The sequence below is a fragment of the Pomacea canaliculata genome, linkage group LG6 (genome assembly GCF_003073045.1).
Source record: "Pomacea canaliculata isolate SZHN2017 linkage group LG6, ASM307304v1, whole genome shotgun sequence".
NCBI lineage: Eukaryota > Metazoa > Mollusca > Gastropoda > Architaenioglossa > Ampullariidae > Pomacea > Pomacea canaliculata.
This window is the reverse complement of record NC_037595.1, coordinates 25,647,567-25,669,706: the sequence shown is the minus strand read 5'-3', so window position 1 is coordinate 25,669,706 and position 22,140 is coordinate 25,647,567. Positions and strand designations below refer to the sequence as shown.

The window sequence follows — 22,140 nt, the reverse complement described above, 5'->3', positions numbered from 1 at the left end:
TCAGCCCCTGTCTCGTCCGCAGCTTTGTAACCGGCGAGCCACGAGGCGAGTTTTCTATTTCTGCCCCGCGGGCTGCAGAAGCTGGGCAAGATGAGAAGTCAGAAACCCACGGGGCGAGCCGGTCGATGGTCGAGTGCGATGGTTGAAAAAACAGCGGGAGGAGATGAGTAGGGTGTGGCACCCTGCACTCATAGAAACCATGTAATTTTGGGGGAGAGAAGGAAAGAATAGCGCGTGGGTGTACACAAGCAGGTAGTTAAATGTGTAGTGGGATAGGGGGGGGGGAGAGGGTGAGGTGACGTTCCCCAAGTGTTTTATTTACAAGGAATCTCGAGACCTGTGCGTGCGACACACGAACAGATGTGAAAGCAGCTTTGCCATCCCTCCCACATCCTCACTCCCCACTTATCACCTTCCCGCTGAAGGGATTGTCTACATCATTTCCCAGTGTCTACATCAGGTGTATGTCGGCTACAGATTCCCTGGAGTGCAGGAGTACTGTTCCAGGGAGCACAGCTATGAACCAGAAGTAAAACAACCGCGAGTTGCAGTTCCGGAGCGGAAACTATGTTGGTTCCTCTGCTCACAGGCCAGGATGTCAGCAGGTAACTTCAGCCACGAAACGGGAAATACAGGTCCGTGACTGAAGTAGGGCAACGGGTTGGCTGATGCCCTAAAAAGGTGACCTGTGAGGGGGAGGAATGAAGGTGATTGGGACTCTAGTCACCGGCTCGATACCGAGGCGAACTTTTTTCTCCAGTGGACCCAACCGTCAGGAACCTGTCAAAGAAGGTTGCAATAGGGAGGGTAGCAAGATAGAGGTAGACACCGTCCTCACAACAAGAAAGTTGACCCCGAAGAAAGGGATTTCTGTAACACCTGATTTCCCAATGACGATAAGGTTAGGGGACAAGCTTCACCTTAAAGGTCTTCTTAACCGGATAAACTACACTCCTTCTGTCACAATATGTGTGGAACACTTTTAAAAGACGATCCTGTTTATATTTATGTTATATGTTCGACAACAGGTGTCCGGGTACAGATCTGCACACACTGAGCAATGCTTAGGTCATCATGGGTATGAGGGTGCAGGCACCGTAACAAAATTAATGATGTTATAATGATGATAATGAATGTTGCGGCCCTATGCTCCACGAGGAGTAACAATAAATAAACTAAACTAATGATAATGAAAGGTTTGTTTGCTCAGGTCCACCCACCTCGGTCTTGCCAGCATTAACAATGTTGTCTGACGCCTAACACCTACCGGGCCTTCAGCAAGGTGTGCAGGTGAGTCAACAGATAATTGTCTTCTGTCCTGTGACTGTCATCCGCATATATCAGAGTAGCTTGGTGGTGGTGTGAATGGGACGAAGTTTTTAAGCCCTACAGCCCTAACAGCAGAGTCGGAAGATGAAATACAAAAAAAAAAAACTTTGGAAAATCTTTGAGATTGAAGAAAAGAAAACAAAACACAAAACGACCTAAACCTTATCAGCTTGTCACCCGAAGCACTCAGAGGTTCTACAGGTTCAGCGTTTGAAGGTCCTGATGTCCTCAGAAAATCTGAGTCGTCCAACTATGGGGTTACGTGCCGGTTGAGTGTGTTTACAGTTGTTCTTAAAAGCGTGACAAATTCCTTGTAATTTATCGTAAGAAACATCAGGAAGGTGAAGTCATAAAACGAATATTTACCAAGATGGCGTGTTATTCTGTCCTGTGTCCATGACACAGGGTGACGCCATCGGATACCCCACATGGGCGACACCATATCGCATTTCATGCGCAGCAGACATTCGTCTGTTTTCGTCGTTCATTTGCATTCCAAAAGGGGGAAGAACATACACACACAAAAATCATTATCTCCTGCGCAACAGACAGGGTAGAACATACCCGGTTGCTTCTTTCCCAGCGTTTTGTGTGTGGGCGGTCCAGAGGCGCAACCGCAAGGCATTTGTCACCAAGACCACGATGGTTGTAGGTTCAGATTCCCTCTCTGGCACAAGTAAATTATTTGACAGTTGTTTGTAGAGCTGAACTAGCTGGACTTGATATAGCCTCATTAACTCAGTGCAAAGACATTAAATCAGGTGGACCAGGGTACGAGCTGAATAGAGGTACCACCCCTCCCTCGTCTTTTACGGTGTGTCACTGAGCTACAGTCGTAATTCTTCTGAGATGCTAGACACTAACTGTGCAATTCTGGTGTATCCTGCACGCAAAAGCTGAATAAAATTTAGCCATTTTTCTGTATACGAAGTCAGGACAATAAAAACTGGGAAAAAGCGGTTGTGAGAACTGTGAACCGTTGTGACTCTAGCTTCACCTGAGGACGTTAAATGAGATGGATGTACACTATCTCTCCCGCGGCAGAGAAGATAGAAACAGAGAACTAGGGTAGATTTGGGATGAATTCTATTATTTTTGATGCATCCCTCTCCAGTCATAAACTCTATTTGAAAAGCCTTGCTTATAAAATATTGTGTACACTATCGAAGCACCTCGCTGTGACAAAGAAAGAAAAGAATGCTTCATCAGCGAACTGTTTTCGGCGCTGGTCACCACTAACATATACAATAAAGAAGAAAAAAAAAAACAGCGACAGAGAGAGGAGGGCGTCATGTGTAATGGAGTATCACTGAGGTGTTAACATCAAACGGCAATATATTCTCGTGAGAACAGGGCGGCTGTCACCATTGTAGGGAAAATCCGGCTTTCTATCTGCGGTCGGACAACTCTCGGATGTGCCTCAGTCCGGTGGGAGGGTCGGGGTGATGCCACCAGCTTCCATGAAACCATGCGATGCCTGCAAAATGTTGCACCCAGGTCCCGCCATTTGACTCCAGCCTGACGTCACTGGGAGGGCAAACCGTTCTACAGTTTCGCGGATTTTGTCGCAGACTGCATCCGCCTGCTCCATCCCTACTACAACTGTGGCGGCAGGTGTGAAGGAAAAACCGACATTAAACATAAACTGAATATTTTATCTGAGAGATCTAGGAATATTTTATGCGGACATGTTTGTGTATGTTTGTCAACTTTTGTTTGTGTTATGTGTGGATGTTAATGTATATATATATATGACATTGTTTACAGGGTCGTTCGCATGATAAGTGTGTGTGCTCGCGTGTTTTGCGTGGCTTTCATGAAAAAAAAACGGATTTTTTTTAAACATTTGAAAGCAGAATTGAGATTCTTCCATACTGCGCGTTTGTGTATGTATAATATTAGCTTGGGTTTGTGTCTGTTCTTTTGGCTCTTGCAGAATTCGGTGAAAGGTTTACTACATGCTGTAGTAATCTTGTTATCGCTGTTGATATCTTTGGTCTACATGTAACATCTCCCACATTTCACTGTTTACACCACCCGCCTCCCACTCTCGCCTAGTCATTTGTTGTCCACTCAGAACTACTCCCAACTTAGTTTCCACGACTCAGGGTTACAGGGTGTGGAACCTAACACCGTGAGAGAAACACTGATTGGGAGCTCCACCCAGACGTTTGCCCAGCAGTGTAGACCGAGTAACCACCAGACTACAATTTGACGGGTTTACTCAGGGAGAGGTAGGGTAACAATCATAGGGTCTCTTGTTTGCCTGTAAACACTTCGAGTTCTTCTCTGAAGCTGATTGTAACAACTGTGCTCATCGCTGTTACAACTGAGTGTAACTCCGTGGTTATAACTGTTTCAGCGAAGTTTAGAACAGCTCAGCAGGAGCCTTAAAAACACAATTGAACCCTTGTTTTCTAACCTATCACAGATGGCTGGTCAGCCTATTATATATTAATCGGACAATGATGAGGGTTTGATCGACTGTGACGATTAGAAGGCAGCGGGATCTTCTAGTTTCGCTCACACATTCTCAATGTTATAGCTGCCATATATAGCATGTGTAGAAAATCGTATTTAGGACAGCATGCATCATAAGGTTGTAACCCTTCCCCCATCTTTTTTATTGCAGTTACGAGCACCTACCTGGTTGGTGTCTGTGTAAAATGTGCAGGATGCGGTAAGTACACAAAGGAGCTGCTTCCCCTGATGACGTTTTCCCTCAACGCCTGCACGCGCTCCTCTCCACTTCATCGCCTCCCCCTCAGCGGTCTGGTGGCGCGAGAGCTTGGAGGTCACGAGCACATGCACAGTGAGAATTGGGTGTTCCAGGTTCAGATCTCATATCTGGCATGCTGTGGGGTTTTTTCTGTTTTTGTATGTGGCAGCCCTGCACGGTTAAATCCTGGACGCCTCTTATAACTGAAGTAGAAGAAGTCAATATACAACCGTCATACCGCATATTTACCCCTTCGTTGCTTTCTGTGTGTTGTTGACAATCCACTTCAACAGCTAGAGGGCTACATTACTTTAATCTGTTTTTCTTTATTGAACTAACACTATTCTTTTCTTTGTCTCTTTTTAATTTAAACTTGTCTTTTCATGAGTGCAACATTCAGATGAACATTATTATGGAATATTGCAAAACTGGAAAGTTAAGATTAAAACATAAAAACAAATTACCTGTCAACCAAAATATATTTCAGATTGAATTTAACTACACAGATGCATGTTTCCTTACAGAACTATAAAGATCCCACTAATGCCAAGATAAAACATTGTTCAAGTTTGCAAAATCCAGTATACACACTAAGCCATGAGGCTTGATGTACTACAAAACATGAAACTTGCATTCAGATCTACAACTGTGAAAACCTGGTATTTATCCCATTTATTTATCCAAATTATGATTTAATATGGGATGCACTCCAAGAAAGTTGTTGACTGCACCACAAAATAAAAAATGTGAGGTAAATCTGACACTATGTATGGTGTGCCAGCTTTTCTTTCCTATATATAATCTTGTTAGCAGTACAACAAAACACCCTGACATATATACCAATACACTGAAGGTTCATTTTTATTACCAACCAGCTAATGAAAAGCCAGTGTGCCATTTGAAACCCTGCACAGTGGTTCTGCCTATTACCTGTGAACGCTGTTAGGAACATGTCTGATATAGCTATACTCATACTCATATCTACATTTTTTTCCACAGAAATGCCCAAGTAATCCTTCCACCAGTTGAAACATATCTGAAACATATACATGCTTTTATGGATGGAAATAGACTAGAACGCTTACATAACCCTCTCCTGTATCATTTTGCTTTAGTCCAAGGAAAAAATAAATCCTCAAGGTTTCTAACAAGGGTGACGGTTCTGAAATGAATTTCAGCAGATTCTGTTTTCTATCACAAACAAGATCCTGATGGCATGTGCCAAACCCAGCTTCCAACAACAGCAGAATCAAAATAACTATGTCAAAATAACTGCGTGAAAACTAAAAATTAAAACCATCTTTATCTGAAGGTGGTGATAAGGCCAAGCAAACACTGCACTGTTATGGTCAGTCACATGCCACAACTTCCATCTGTACATTGACAGCAGTCATAGTCTTTTAATGTGACCACATACTTAACTGTAATTTTACTTCAGATACAAAGTACCTCATGCAATCGTAAAACAGAAGTACAAATGCAAAGCATTGTGATGTTCTTACAAAAAGCAGAAAGAACCACTTTCAGCTCACCAGTAATACATGCAAAACTTGAAATTACATGAAATCAGATGCATGTAACTTCATTAGAAATGTCTGTAATTAAAGTAATCAGGTCATGTCATGGTTAAAAAAAAAACTTTGAACAAAATACACTTAAATAAAAATGACAATTATCATAGCTATTTACACCACTAGCATTGCATCAAGTACAGTTATGAGCACCACAGGAATCAAACACTGCAAAACATTTATAAAGAAGATTTAAAAACATGGATGATTCTGAAGTAAATATGCAACACCATTAGTACCAAAACCCCTCAGCATTACTGCCATTTTACATCATAAACTAGGCAAAGCAACTTTCTAAGCATAAGTCAATAAAATAAATACAGTATATGCATGAAAGTTATGAATCTAAGAACCAATGTTTGCATGTTGCAAAACTGAAAAACACTGACAAAAACTGGACTTCAGTTAGAATTCACTTCTGAGGATAGGCTATGTACTGCGGCCTCTTTCTTGAATTGAAACAACTGCAGTACTAAAAATATCAGCTTTCATATCCAAATTATGATGAGTTAACTTTTAAAAACATAAACAATAATATCTTCAAAAACAATCTGTTGCTAGTTTCGGCAAGAACAAAATGAAAAAGGTGGCTTTGTAGATTTAACATAAGAAGTGGAACAACTCTCAGCCTCTGGAACCTCTCTGTGAATCTTTCACAGCAGAGTACACTACTAAACTGATGTGACAGCATTAACCAACAAGCTCCTGTGAATGGGGACTATATGCAAATCTTTCCAATGGAGCATATATCACAAATTTTTTTTCCTCTGGAGGATGTACTGCTGCCTATCTCGGTGTGTCTTGTATGGCAGGCACTTCATGTGAAACACAGGGCACTCTATATCTATCTCCTGTCCTGCAACACACATAGGTATCCACACACATACATGCAAAGAAATTAAATTGCTCAAACTACAAATCATGAAAGGAAGAAAAAATATTATGGTGTTTACTCATTAACACTTTCCTTACAGTTTCACACCAGCAAATACGAACATCATCATAGCTTAATTGCATCCATACACCAATACTGAACGAGCTATTCTATAGTCCTTTTAGTACATGATGTGAATTTTTAGTACATGTAGCCAGACTGTATCATCCTTTAAACAGAAGCACCAGCAGCATGACTCACCATTTTCCAAGCATCTCATTGTAAAGTGACCACGCATGTTGCCATAGGTAGTGCTAAAAGTCGTGCAGCTTATCCAAGAATACTCTGCTCCTGGTGTCATTATTGGATACTCCCCTGGAAATATGCACATACCCATGTGACTAAATTAACAGTTTATTTTTATTTAAGACGGATCAACCAATGAAAGTACTCTTGAAGTCTGGCAAGTGATTTTAGCAATTGGGAAATCTTTGTGGTTCATGATTCTTGTTATTTTACGCTCACTTGGAACACTTCTATATGACTATTACATGCACAAGAGTGAGAGAGAAAATAGAAAGGCTTTTCAAAGATGTGGTTGAAAGATTTTACTACCACACACCCACAACTCCTGGCCCATCAACTCTCTCTTCTCTGCCTTCGTCATCTGTGATGATCCAGTGACGAGTTTCAAGTTGACAGGATAAACACTTGTCGGCTCTACTGTCCATTGATATCCTGCAATACACAGTTTTTCTCTGTGATGTTTTTGCATAAACGTTCAAGTTTACATCCCTACTAAAGTTACAACCTGACCTTGCTTGTAAACTCATTGCTAACCCTTGAAGCTTATGAGACACACAAATCCAGTCATGAAAGGTCAAGATCAAAGATACATATTCAACAGATTTTGTGGAATGACGAAAGACCAGGTACTTTTGTGTTTCTAATATTTATCTGCTGAAGAAGTACCAGCAGCTGCTCTTATATAAATGTCATTCAACCAAAACATGCAGTTAATAGACATAACTTTAGTTTATGCTTAATTAACTGTGGCAGAGATGATTCAGAGGAATGCTGTTGTGCAGAATATGCAGAAATCATTTCCAAAAACATCTTTGAAAAACTTGTCCCAACACAAACCAGTTATCTACTACAATGTGTGTGGTAAAGATACAGGAAAGTCCAAAAAAATAAGACAACAGTGTGTGCTGATATCTTAACACTGACGTGATTCTATACACAAAGAAGAAATGTGGAGGGTTGATGGTACTCAAGTCCGGCATAAAGCATGTGCTGGCAGATGCTTTAAAGCATTCCTTAGTCAACACCACACAGCTTGGTTCATGGTAGAATCTGTGACCAAACATATATGACCCAACCAGTCATAAAATGGTTAACTCCTAAATCCTTTGATAAAAACCAGTGTTCTCCCACTCAATTTATCCCCCACCCCACTATTTGCACTAAGACATTCATGAATAGCTGAACTTAACCTTAGCAGACTGGAGACTAAAATGAAGCTGCTTCGAGATTTATGCAGTACCAATTTTTCACCAGTCATGATGGAATTGCATAGGTGAAAACAATAAAAGAATAAGATAATTTTATTGCTTCTGAATTTGTACAAGTTATGTAACCTCTCTCACAATTAAAAGATTAACTCTTTCCCGTGCTGCAATAAAAAAAAAATCCTTCTAGAGATTTGCTGGAGTAATATTTTATCACACCTTTGGTCAACTGGAAGCAGACTGCAAAAATAACTAATCATTTCAGAGGAAGCGAATTCTCATTTTTCTATCATTTTAATAAAAATTCTTAACTTAAGCTGCTGTTCTATTACTAAGTCTCCTCATCCAGGAATAATAGCAAGAATATAATACCTGTAAATTTTCTCATTCAGTCTAGGAAAGGCACCTGATTCCAAATCATCCACAAACCTGACGAACCATTCCAAAAAACTGTACCCTGTACAAATTAAAAACATCATTAAATGCTGAACATATACCCTAGGGCTGGAAAGGAATGTTCTACCCTGGGGAGGGAAGGGAGGGTACTGGGTTGGCTAACATGACCACTTGCCACCTTGACCCACCTCAAACCATTTGTTCCTGTCATAGGGTAGAAGCTCAGCCTTTAAGTGATATTTAAGTAATACAAAGATGATTAAAATAGACTACATGTTAGATGAATGAGCTTTTTCTGTAAGCAAAACTCAAAAGCAATATACACAAATCATGTTCTGAACTACAAGTGAAAAGTCAAAACCAGTGTACAAGAAATTTTAAAACAGAATAAATGAAATTAATGAGAAGACAGTAGATATTTGTTTCTGACACCTTTCAGAGACAAAGCGGTATCTAATTTACGATACAAGTGAATCAACCTGTGCTCAAAAAAAAAAAAAAAAAAAGGACTGTTGTAGGAACGGCCAAAATGCAATGCATTGCAAAAGCTTTATTTCAAAGTTTTGAAAATTGATAATAGGTTCTCACTGGTGACATAAGAGGTACATAAAACACTATTTTCGGCATCAACTGACAATAAAGACCATACAGTAATAGCCTCTAAACAGAACTTTGCAGAACCTTGTCAGCAGCTTCGTCAACCAAAAATCGCCCACAACACAAGAAGTGGAGGTCAAAGAAATGGATTGGAAATTTTAAGCATAGACTCAAAATATTCAATAGAATTAGAAAATCTGCGATGAACAAAAATTCCCAAACAAAAATAAGATATAATGGACATACCCTAACATCCACAAACCTAAGCCTAACATTAGCACAGATAAGCAAGCAATACTGACAATAGTGTCACACCCTTCACATACCAGTAATGAAATGATCTGTCTTGGTCTGGTTGCTGTTGTCAGGTGTTGGGTAAAAGATCTCTCCCACCTGGAAACCACCTATGTCTTTCAGTGCAATGTACTGAGCTTTCCTAGAGAAGAAGCAGAATGTCAATGCTGCACAACCTGGTAGTTCAGAGTCATCCTGAAAACATAAACCTCCATGTCAAAACTAAAACAAAATTTAAAAAAAGCAACATGTCCTTATGTGGCAGTACATACTCAAGCATGAAAGCATGAAGAACTGGAACATCACACAAGGGAAATAGGACCTGAAGTGATCCTCCCAGCACTATTTCTATCCAACAAGACAAGTGTCTCTACCACCAAGACTTTGTAATATCTGCTTATGCCGTGCATGCACACAAGTAGAAATTTTGACAAACAGTACAGTTCACCACTGAATATCCAACAATTCAAAAGAATATCAATTTAATCTACTGGGAGCTACAAGTATCTCTAAGCAGTACATATACAAAACAACACTCCTATCCCCTTCCCACAAACAGTCATCCATCTACTCCTCCCACTCCTGCAGAAGGTGAAAAAGAAAAATCTTTTTTTCCTTGCCTCATTGTAGCCTCTGGCCATTGATGCACAGTCCAAGAGTACTTCTGAACGAAAATAGCTGGAGATTTTCATGCAGCCTAACAATCTGTAAAACAAAGCAATCAACATGAAGCTCTGTTGACTTTAGTTTTTTTTTTTGAAGATGAATTTTACAAAAAAAGAGTGGCCAGCTAACACAAGACAGAGAATAAAGGCACAAAAATGTGTACAGATATATTTAGAGCAAGTGTATGTGGGAGTCTGGTGGGGGGACTAGTGTTTCTGCGTGTGCGTGCATGTATGTGTATATAATTATATATACAGTGGTACCTCGACATACGAGTTTAATTCGTTCCGTAACCTTGCTCGTATGTCGAATTGCTCGTATCTCAAAGCAATTTTCCCCATTGAAATTCATTGAAATGCCATTAATCCGTTCCAGCTCCCAAAACACCACCTCAGTTGTTTTTGTTAAGTGTTTTTGAATAAGAAAAAGTGTATTTACAAGAAGAAACATTTATTTATGAATAACAAATACATATTCTATAAAAAATATTAAATTTTTCGTTTGTGGAAGTGTGTGGGATCTGCTTCAGCAAATCACCGTAAATCGCTCGTGCCTTCTCACACATGATGCTTTGTGTTAAGATTCCTCCTTGAAGCTGCTTCTCTGTCACCAGACAGTCAATAGTTTCTCCATCTTTTCATGGAGAGAAGTCAGGAGCTTAGAAATTATTGTAACGCCCCTAACTGGCGTTGTACCCTTTATCAACTCCTGTTTAAGCTCAGAACATATCATTGATGTGCTACACCCGTACATCCTCGCCAAGTCAATTACTCGCACACCTTGCTCATGTTTTTCTACGATTTCGCACTTTAATTCAATAGACATCATCTTCTTCTTCGGACCCATGGTTACAAAAATAAATGTGATAATGTTTTGTAAATGTACAAAAAGCAAAAAAACGCGAACCCAACTTATCAAAAATGCTTCGAAAACGAGGGAAACAAGCACACAGACTGAGGTCTAGTCTGAGGTGGGAGAAACTGTTAGACGCTGCACACGACACCAACATCCGCCCCGCATGTTGGGGTCGTGTGCAGCGGTGTAGTGTGCGATTCCTCGTATCTCAAATCTTGCTCTTATCTCGAAGCAAAATATCGCTCGCTCGGCGGCTCGTATCTCAAAACACTCGTATGTCAGGGCACTCGTATGTCGAGGTACCACTGTATATGTGCACATGTGTGTAGTGTGCATGCATGCAAGTAGTGAGTATATATGTGTGTACTTGCAGTTAAACTGACCAAACATCAGAGGGAATGATACTATATTGATGTTCTGAGAAAAAACAGTTAACTACCAATAAACAAAGAGTGTTTACAAACACAAGCTGGCATTATATGGCACTGAGATTACCTTCACACCTGACAGCCGACATTTTCTGTACAGAAAATCAATTTACAAACCAATCTCCCTCTTCTATTCAGACAGGGTGCATGTTTACAGGATGCAGTTTTCAAACTGAGGTCATGAGTTGAGGTCATGAGTTGACTTACCCAAAACATCTGTTCATTTCCTGACCATTGTGAATTTGCAGAGAGCAGCGTAAGTCTCCAGGAAGGCTGCCTTTTATTTTTTGTTCAGCAATCTTTATCTCATCCAAACAGGCAGGATCTGTGTCCAAAAAGGAAAAACAACAACAAAAAAAAAACCTTGATGCACTCAGTCATGAACAACTGGTGCTTCAGACCAGATGCATATTTTACAACCATTTCCTCTACCTTTGCTAGTTTTAATGCTCATTATAATATGAACATCATAGTTGCTTCAACCACTAGTAACATGAACTGCTAGAATTAATGTAATATACACGTTAGAATTAACGTTGTATAGTTAGATGCTGATAGGGTAAATAGTTAAACCATATGTCTTTATCTTTATTTTTATAAGATAAGATAAGATAAGATAAGATAATACTTTATTAATCCCTAGAGGGCAATTCAGTTGCAGCTCGATTATATATATCAACCCACAGGCAGTCGTGTTGAAGTCAATCATACCAGCTCGATTAAAGTCATACATGATCGCATGCACATCACATTCATAATCCATTCAAAAGTCTGACGGCTGAAGCAACAAAAGACAGCCGCAGTCGGTTTGTCCTGCATGCAGGCATACTATATCGGCGACCTGATGGGAGCTGGACAAGTTCACCCGACAGAGCATGCCTGTCATCACGAAGGATGGCAGACACTTTCAGTAGAGTCCTCCTGTTATACAGATCCTGAAGAGAACTCTGGGTGGATCCAACGACTTTGGAGCAGGTGGATACCACATGATGTAGGCTGCTCTTGTCCTTCACCGATAAACTATTATAGAAACAGATGAACGAGAAGGACAGCACGCTCTCAATATGTGATCTGTAGAAAAGCTGAAGAAATTGGGGGGAGACAGAGAAAGACCTCAGCTTCCGTAGGAGGAAGAGGCGTTGTTGAGCCTTCTTCACGACAGATTGAGTGTTGACATCCCAGCAAAGTCACCTATCGAAGATGGTGCCCAGGTATTTAAAAGCAGAAACAATTTCCACCTCCTTGTTATGGATGACACAGACGGGACACGGTGGAGAATTCCGACGGAAATCAAAGACAATCTCCTTCGTCTTACTCACATTAAGTTCTAGAAAGTTGTCATCGCACCAAACAATGAATTCTTCCAAAGCATCACCGTGAGTGTGCACCGGCCCGCTAAGTAGAGACAGCAGTGCAGTGTCATCAGAGAATTTGACAAGATAGTGACCCTCATGACTACTGCGACAACTGTTGGTATACAGGATAAACAGAAGCGGGGATAGAACACATCCCTGAGGTGAGCCGGTGCATGTGGTGGTTAAGTCGGAAAAAGTGCCATTGACAAGAACTCGTTGCTGCCTGTCGACCAAAAAGTGAATTATCTATGACACTAGCAAAATGATCAAGGGAAAACTCGTCGAGGAGTCTTCGAGCTAGGATATGTGGCTGGATAGTGTTAAAGGCCGAAGAGAAATCAGCGAATAATAGTCTAGCATGGGCTTGAGGATTCTCCAGGTGTTTGATCACAGTGTGGAGGATGAACAGTTTAGCATCATCAACACCTCGCTTGGACTGGTATGCAAATTGCAAGGGATCAATACGATTGTTAGCGGCATTAAGAATCAATGATTTGATGATTGTCTCAAATACTTTCATGACCAACGATGTTAAGGCCACCGGTCTAAAGTCATTGAGATGCCGAGCTGAAACTATCTTTGGAACTGGAACAATGGTAGATAATTTCCAAGCAGCTGGGATGGAGAGTGAATCCATAGAACGCTGAAAAAGATGTTGAAAAATGCCTCCAAGTTGGTGCGCACAGAAACGTAATGTTCTGCCACAAATACCATCCGGACCCGAGGCCTTGCGAATATTTACTCCCTGAAACAGCTCCACAACATTATCTTTGAAAAATACAAATTAAGATTAGGGTTTTGAAGGCTTGTCATACCTCTAAGTGAATCGAGCATGCGAGGATCATTCACTTTCAAATAATCTTCCAGACGGTTCCATGTTCTTCGAACCTTCTGGTACACTGGTATGTCTTTCCCAAACCTTTTGTAGTATGACTGAAATGTGCTGATCCATGAATCATCTTCTGGACCCCTACAATAAGGCAACATCACTCTGAATGTCACTCATTGGACAAATTAATATGAATTTCAGCAAAGAAACAAACCAATTTTATAAATTCTCCAAGCTGTAACAGTGATTATGCAGCTAACTCTGTTTCATGCTCAGTACTGCTATATTTGCACCAGTCTGTCTCTTCTTCATGTCTGTTATTAACAACTTAAAAAATGCATGGGAAAGATTTCATAGTTTAAATATTTATTAACTAATGCTTATTTATCATAACATTTTTACAAACTGGTTATTTACAAAACAAAGGCAGTTTTAAATGTAACATTCTGCTTTGCTCTGTGACAAATGAATGCCTCCTCAATATATTAACGTGCTCAAATATGACTATATCAGTGGATGCCTAACTAGTCTTAACATCTGTTGCAGTCAATTAGTTTGTGAAAAGCTACAGTCTAAAATGTTGAAGCTGATAAATTCTAGCTTATGAATGAGAAACAAAATACTTACAGCTTGACCAAAAAACATTTCTCTGCCTGTTTTCTCCATAGTGTCTCATCAGCAGCAATATTTTTCAGCTGTCTGCAAGTCTGTGCAGACCTAATAGAGAGAAAGGAAAAAGAAAGCAGACCATTTGAAAATTTACTCAATGCATCTGCTGATTCAGCTGTTCATTAATATATCCCGATGCATCTCCAGACATATCTCATATGCTGTAGAAGGGGATTATTCTCTTTTGCCCCTTCCGCAGAGATTTTGAGGCAAAGGGGATACGAGTTTTTATGTGTTATTTGGTGAAATGGTCTTAACTACTGTTTACTAGCCCTTTGGAGATCTTAAAAAGGTGAGCCAGAAAGTGGTTTTTTTCCTGATGTTGATGATTTACTGTGCCTAGAAATGGTGCTCTGACCACCATTACTGCTATTCCAATGTACCCTAAAAAAATTTTTAAAAACCCACATATGTACTCCTGGGTATGAAAGTGGAGAATGCAGCTGAAGTCAGCATTCAAGAGCTTCCAACCTTTGGTTAACATGCTGCTGCAAGGATAATTACTGACCACTGAAGCAATACATTAACTGCATCAATGGTCATTCATCAAAGCTTACATGATGACTATATTGTTGATATCCAGAGTGTAAAAAAGTAATGTGCTCGGGGAATGTAGATGAACTTGTCGAAAATCAAACTGCCTTTTTCCTTCCATCAATCCAGTGTGGGCTAATTCCACGTCAACGTCTAAGACAATGGGCTAAAGCATCTGATAGTGTCATCATACATGGCTACGATTAACTGCTGTTTACACACACCTGCGCACATTCAAAGTCATTTTGCAATCATACACGCATAAATCAAGTAAGGTAAAATGCTTCTGGTGTCATTTCATGATTTCGTACCTGCAAATATCTCTGTAATCAGCAAAGGAAAAAATGTGTAACAAAATCTCTACTGGCAACTCCAGCAAGCTGCGCGCTTGGAACTTTCGCGGTATTTCCATCTTTACAATTATATCTGCATTCCCAATCTATGCCATCTAAGAATAATCTAGAGAACGTCCACAAGACAGCGTCAGTAATCCTGAGAACACTTATTAGAACAGATGATGTAGCACGCCTTTGTGGAACATTTAGGCGATCTTGAGAAAGGCATAGCAATCCTGCACCATAACATCAGAGGCTATTTACATTTTCCTTTCATCACAATACATGTAATAAAATGTATCTTCTCTTTTCTAAATGCATTTATTCTTTGCCTTCACACAAAGTACACAAAACAGCATGGTGTAACAATCAAAACAAGATCTTGCAGACCTATTCACTTTGTTTGCGCACTTTTGCTCAGTTACTTTCCTTTACATTACAGAAACATATCCAAAAGCATATTTAAGTATTATGCTTATGTAAATTTGCTTTAAACTAATTATCTTACAAAATTGTTTTCATATTAATGTTAGCTTTTCTTTCACATCTATCATGGCGAACTGCAGACGCCTTTTTGGGTTGTCAATGCAAGTAGTTTCGCAAGTCTGGAAGTGTCAAAGAGCTTCTGCCTTAACATCTAAACGAACAATTACTGGCAGCTGCATTGATCGTTGGTATTGAATTTAGTGAATTTAATTTCCTAGTGGTTGTGATACGCTTTTTTATATAATATGTGACCCTCATGCTAGTGCCGTATAGCCACAGGCAACATTGCAGGAGGAAAATCGTGCTATCATCAAAACATAAAAATTCTAAACACATTTGTTACAAATACTGTCTTTTATTCCCCGGAAGTATTGGCATTTACTAGTAGAAGAAGTAGATAAAGGTAGGTCATAATAGGACCTAAAAATAAACATTACATGTATATGCATTAGTAAGACCGCATGTGGAAAATGGTGATAGTTTGGTGTGGACAAAGCAGGTAAAGTGTGTGCTGAAGAGGCAATCTATAGTCATTGAAAGAGTGCAACAAAACTAATAAGTGAATGCAAGCATGTCATATAAAAAGAGACTGGATTATTTAAAATTACACTTACCTAAGAGAGGGCAAAATAGAGGTGACTTGATTTCAGCATCTAAATATTTAGTTGAGCTGTTGACTTGGATTGAGATCTTTTTCTTTGAAGCAGAGGGAGGATTTACATCACACATAGAAAGCATAATTTCAAGTAATATAGTTGTCTGTCATTGAAATAATCAGAGTTCTGAACTAAAACTTTATAAAGTACCAACACATCCAGTGAATGTAATTCAAAACTTTGTGGAAACATTTTGAGGTTTTGATGAACAGTAATGCCAGTTGTTGACTGACCTGACCTATGCATATCTAGACATGTAAATGAGTGGGATACCCCTAGGCTTGTGGCCTATCCAAGTCCAAAATTACTACTTCTTTGACTATATACATACATGATATTGTCTGTTGTCTAATAATATAGATGAAAATGATTTTAAGTGTGTTTTTTGTTAACTGGGTTTGTTGAAATGGTATCTTCTGTTTAGAATGTTACCAGTAAAAGTCCTTGTCAGACTGGCTTTGAATTTAACGTTAGCAATTCTTTATGCATAGGTAATTAATGTGCAGTTAATAATAAGATGCCCTTTATTGCAGCATCACTTGGCCTTACAGATGAACAGAGGCAAATCCAGCAACTAGCAGCAGATTTTGCTCGCAATGAAATGTTTCCTAACATGGCAACCTGGGACAGAGAGGTATGAGATACCATTGCCAAAATTTACATTTATGTTGTTTCATAAAAGAAAATGTTGCCTGAGTTGTGCCATACTTATAGCATGATCTGTGGGTACCTTTATATTGCATAATCATTGTCTCTATATGTGTATATGTATAAAAAATTTAATAAATTCAATGTTTGCGTTAAATGCTATAAAGTGCCTATAATTTTTCTTGGCACTGAATAATAAACTAGCCTGTGTGATTTTAATGTTCCTGCACTGATTCTTCAGGAGACATTCCCAGTAGACACATTGCGAAAGGCAGCTGAACTTGGTTTTGGGGCCATTTACTGCCAGGAAAAATATGGTGGGACAGGTTTGTCACGACTTGATGCCTCCATTATCTTTGAGGCACTTGCTCAAGGCTGCTGCAGCACTACAGCATACATCAGCATCCACAAGTGAGGCTTCAGTGAGCATCACTGACTGCATTTGTCATATCTAAAGTTAGGCAGCTTGGCAGTTACCTCCAGCACCTTAAATAAGATCAGGCAGAAGACACAATTAAAATTCAGACTTTATTGGCTGCCACTAGAAAGAAGACTTAAGATTCTTAAGTTAAGAATAATATTGTTCAGACCATAAAATTTGATCATTTTGGAAACTAAACAAAAAGATAAAACAATTACACATTAATGCTATGTTTCTATTTATTCATATTTATCTTTCTTTTAAAAGAAGTCTTTATAGTTTAGATCTTTTGTGTGCTGCATATATGGACAACACTGTCGTAGGTAGTTCAGAAAATGAAGCATTTCATTATTTTGCTAAACTTCATTGCAGCATGTGTGCTTGGATGATTGATGAGTTTGGAAATGAAGAACAGAAAAAGAGGTGGATACCACAACTGGCATCCATGGGCTGTTTAGCATCCTATTGTCTTACAGAACCAGGTAAGATACTATGCATAGGGGAGGATTTCTTGTTCTCATTTATCTAAAAAGTTGTTGGGAGAAACCTAAATGCCTTTTGAAAGTGAATGTACCTTTTGCCTCACTCCAGTTGCTCTACTTTTTTGCCTATAGGTCTGTGATGAAAATGCCGTTTCTCTTGATAATTAACTATAATAAAAGGCTCATAGCACCCACCGAAAGTGAGATAAAGATGAAAATTATTACTGTTTCAGGATCTGGTAGTGATGCTGCTTCTTTGACAACTTCTGCCAGAAAAGATGGAGACAGCTATGTTTTGAATGGATCCAAGGTCTGCATTTTAGTTAATTTTGGGGGTAAAAAAAATCATCTTATAATGGGCAGACTACTTCAAACATGAACTATTTTATTTTTCAATGACACCACCCTAACATTTTATCTTCTGGATAAGATTTTGAATCTGATATTTGTCAGTCAAAGATGAGTCCAAGAATTTGGGTTTTCTTGTTAAAGATGAAAAAAACTTTTTTTTAATGCTGTCACATTGCTTTTCTGCTTTTTACATTAGTTTTATAAGGTTGTGAGGACCTGAATGGTTGCCATTACTTATGACTGTAAATACATTTCCCAAACTTTGTTGTGCTATTTCAGCAGCATCACATAAGAACGAGACATTGAAGGAATAAATAAGTCTTTGCAAATACATTTTCTCATGGTTTGTTTGGAATATATGTTATTGTGATGCTTTTAGATCAATTACCAGTTCTCTTTAATTTTATGGTTTTGCTGTCAGTGTTTCTTTAACAGATACATAACACTGGCATATTAAAACTGCCAAAAACTTAAAGGTGGGTAAGGAGTATTTCATGCCTTATTCATGACTAAATTTTCCACTGACAACCACTTTTTCATTTATATATGTTTAATAGTCATTCATCAGTGGAGCAGGTGCCACAGACGTGTACCTTGTCATGTGTCGAACTGGAGAAGCAGGACCTCGTGGAATTTCATGCATCTTGGTGGAAAAAAATACACCTGGACTGAGCTTTGGCAAAAAAGAAAAGAAGGCAGGGAGCAACACACATCTATTTTTTTTCCTCTTGCTATTTTTTAAACCTTATTCAGATTTATTAATCATAAAAATAAACTTTGAAAGGATATACACATTGTTTTTCAGAGTTATGTCAATGTTACTGATCTACTAGTTTGGGTGATGAGTGGTAAATAATATGACTGATATTAAAAATATTGATGACGCATACATTTCCAACTGATTTTTATTTTTCAGGGCACAAGTAGTTGGGCCTGATAGAATAATTTTCACAATAACTTTTCAATTATGATGCTGTATCAGGTTGGCTGGAACACACACCCAGCACGTGTTGTTTCCTTTGATGATTGCCGTGTACCAAAAGCAAACTTACTGAGTGTTGAGGGGCAAGGGTTCAACATTGCTATGCGAGGACTGAATGGAGGGAGAATCAACATAGGTAAAGAAAAGCACTTTGGTTGCGCTGATTTCTTGTTTATTATACTAGTCTACCTGAAAAGCACCAAGCATGGAAATTAAAAAAATGTTCTTACTCTTGTTAGTATTTCTACCATTATATTTCTACCATTATATTCTTGCTCTGTATCTTATTTTAACATAATTTTGAGTGATGTCTGTGCTGCAGCTTCCTGTTCTCTGGGGGCTGCTCAAGCCAGTCTGGAACAAGCATGTGACCACCTAAAAGTTCGCAAACAGTTTGGCTCAGCACTGGCCAGCTTTCAGGTATGTTTAACCTGTAAGTTACAGAATTTGTTTTGTTTGAACTACAATAATTATTTTCTTTTTTTTTTTTTTTTCCCCAACATCTTCAGACTTAGATCGATTTGTTTTTCAGTATCTTCAGTTTCGAGTAGCGGAAATGGCAACTCAGCTTGTTGCCTCACGTTTGCTGGTTCGACAGGCAGCAATGGCTCTGCAAGCCAACCTGCCTGAAGCTGTTGCATTATGCTCAATGGCCAAACTCTTTGTTACTGAAGAGTGCTTTCAGGTAAATTTCATCTGTTTCAGATTGTTTTCATGCTTTTGGAAGTAAGTGTTATTAAGACTGGAAGACATGGTAGTAAAATTGCTTTAGGCACTCACACCAACTCTTTCATTATCACCATCCCAAATTAGCACTTAATGACTGAAAATTTGGAATAATTTGGGAGTTTCTGTTCTTTATTAAGCATCATAATGTACCTTTAACTTAGGTTTAGGAGGTTTTAATACTTTTTTAGGTGATGAAGCACATGATGGTGACCACAGAGGTCATAGGAAAGCAAATTTGAACTTGGACTTCTGGGCAATGTAACAATTACTATTCGATTTTCAACTCTAAACTCTTGGCACAAAAAAATGAAAAAAAGTGAGCAACAGTGTATTGTCAGTGTAGCAAATAGGAGTACTCTCTAAAAAAAGTAACCAATTCTTTTATCTGCAGGTGTGTAATGATGCCATGCAAATGTTTGGTGGCTATGGTTACCTCAAGGACTATCCCGTCCAGCAGTATGTTCGTGATACACGTGTGCATTGCATTCTGGAGGGTAAGTTTACAGCATTCTGACTTTGTAAACAACAGGGATGATGCCTTATCTTACCAAAAAACAAACCCTGTGTGCACATATAATAGTTTTGTGGATGAGATTTAGTCTCTGTTGGTGCTCAGCTTGTCAGGTGTACAGCCTTTACATGAATAGGGCAGATGAGGTCGCTTTTGTGCCACATGATCTAAACATATCTAGAAATGACAGAACTTCTTATGGAGTAGGCAGGCCATCAGATTCAATTGCTGCAGGATTCCCTATGAGTATCATGTGCACAACTCCTTCACTCTGGTCCTGGAAGGAAGTGCTTCTGTCACTCATTACAATATTACCTGCCAAATGACCAGCTGTACATTGGTATTAGCTACATGTAGCTTCCTGACTGGAAATTGCATACAGGTGTTCCTTCTCAAGGTTGTGTCCTGGGGTTATTCTTCCAATCATTCCCACTATTAATTATTCTCCTGTCATTTGCTTATGTTTGATGATTATCATATTATACAGAATATTTTTCATGATATGATCTCTTCTTCCTTTGCATATTCTACAAAAACTAGAAAGTAAATTTTGATGTTTGCATCATAAGCTGCAAAGGAAACAAGATTTGGCAGAACAAGCTTTATGAAGAGCAGTTTTATATTGGATCAAAATGTGGCTTAAAACTGGATTTTGTAGGTTATGTAAAAGATCTTCCTAATACACCATCTCCTGGACATAAATTTTACAACAAAAGTAAAAGGAAGCATGGCTTTTTGCAAATCACTTGTTAAATATTCGACATCATTTTTAACTGTGTATCTGTTCTCCAGTGTTGGTATTTGTGGTACACATACATGTACACAAAGTATAAATGATTTGTATAGAGCAAACAAAGTGTTTTGCATTATGTTCGCCCATCTTCTTAGCTAGATTTTGTTTTTTTGATTCTCTGAATACAATTAAAAGATTTCTTTGCTTAATGGGTTGTTTGCAGGTACAAATGAGATGATGAGGATGCTGGTGTCACGAGACATTCTTCGTGACAGATGACATCTTACACATTTTATTGTGGATAATAGATATTAAACAATTATTCAAGTTTTTTTTTCTTAATGTACAGTTCACCAGGCATGACATTATGTGATGGTTCAGTAATTCTTGCTATTATTATAGTCTAGATCCTGTAGACATTAGTACATTCTTATCATTTAGTTTGCTCAGTCTCTTAATATGCAGTCATCTACTAAATCAACTTTTGACAATTTATTGAGACTCGTGAAACATTTTGGAGACATCCAGCAGGGATGTTAAACCTTTTTTCTAGTGAAGTTGGATTTTTAATTTTTTTAATCCATTTAATTGGTGAGAGGCATGATGGGGAAATATTTTTTATGCACTGGCAAGAGACTATTTCAGTACTTTACAATTTAAATCATTTTTGGTGGAAACTTTTTTAATTCAGGAATCTTTTGGATCTGAAAGGAGTTGAGCTCCCCTCCCTTCCCTTTACAAAAAAAAAAAAAAAAGGGAATAACTTTGATGTTTAATCATATTTGTTCAATCATGAAATACCAAAGACTAATTTTGATTCTTTGAAGTTTTTTATCTTAAGATCTTTCATCATTGTGCACTAACAGAAAAGATGTGATTCTGAACAAAGTTGTATAAAACTATTTCAGATTGAAATTATTACATTTTTTGCTAATAAACACTTGTTGTGACCATCCTTTAATAAGGTTAGTGGCACATTTTAAGTGCTGAGAGAGTCGTATAAGATGTAATCTTATCACTAAATGACGAATAAATTTAAGTAAAACATTCTTTGATCTGCAACTTTAAGACTAATGGGTCATAGAAATTTTGATAAAAATTGTGATTTAGCTTGATGTAGAATTTCTCAAGTCTTCTTGAGTCATCATCTGATAATAAATTTTGAAAAGCTTGTATATT

The 22,140-nt window shown here is 38.6% G+C and overlaps 2 protein-coding genes and 1 long non-coding RNA gene across 4 annotated transcripts; 2 read left to right on the top strand and 1 right to left on the bottom strand.

Moving 5' to 3' along the window:
* Positions 1–209: 209 nt before the first annotated feature.
* LOC112566606 lies at positions 210–5,686 on the top strand. The gene is made up of 2 exons (XR_003099660.1): positions 210–2,943; positions 3,962–5,686. It is a non-coding gene; the product is annotated as an uncharacterized LOC112566606 (long non-coding RNA).
* On the bottom strand, positions 4,705–15,361 carry LOC112566605 (F-box only protein 3-like). Its single transcript, XM_025242863.1, has 11 exons — positions 14,939–15,361; positions 14,052–14,141; positions 13,411–13,565; positions 11,448–11,565; positions 9,912–9,996; positions 9,324–9,486; positions 8,377–8,461; positions 7,724–7,849; positions 7,116–7,231; positions 6,755–6,868; positions 4,705–6,475 (listed from the first exon to the last, which is right to left on the bottom strand). Exons 1-11 carry the CDS (start codon positions 15,037–15,039, stop codon positions 6,369–6,371), a joined length of 1,260 nt encoding a protein of 419 aa, XP_025098648.1. The 5' UTR covers positions 15,040–15,361; the 3' UTR covers positions 4,705–6,368.
* A 138-nt stretch (positions 15,362–15,499) lies between these two features.
* On the top strand, positions 15,500–22,132 carry LOC112566601 (isobutyryl-CoA dehydrogenase, mitochondrial-like). 2 transcript variants are annotated; one of them, XM_025242857.1, is made up of 11 exons: positions 15,500–15,632; positions 16,638–16,738; positions 16,994–17,163; positions 17,546–17,655; positions 17,889–17,965; positions 18,564–18,701; positions 18,989–19,124; positions 19,311–19,408; positions 19,521–19,673; positions 20,109–20,211; positions 21,185–22,132. In XM_025242857.1, the coding sequence occupies exons 1-11, from the start codon at positions 15,515–15,517 to the stop codon at positions 21,238–21,240; spliced, it is 1,260 nt and encodes a 419-aa protein (XP_025098642.1). In that variant the 5' UTR covers positions 15,500–15,514; the 3' UTR covers positions 21,241–22,132. The 2 variants fall into 2 exon arrangements, with proteins under 2 accessions (XP_025098642.1, XP_025098643.1); XM_025242858.1 differs by having other exon boundaries at positions 15,508–15,636.
* Positions 22,133–22,140: the final 8 nt, after the last annotated feature.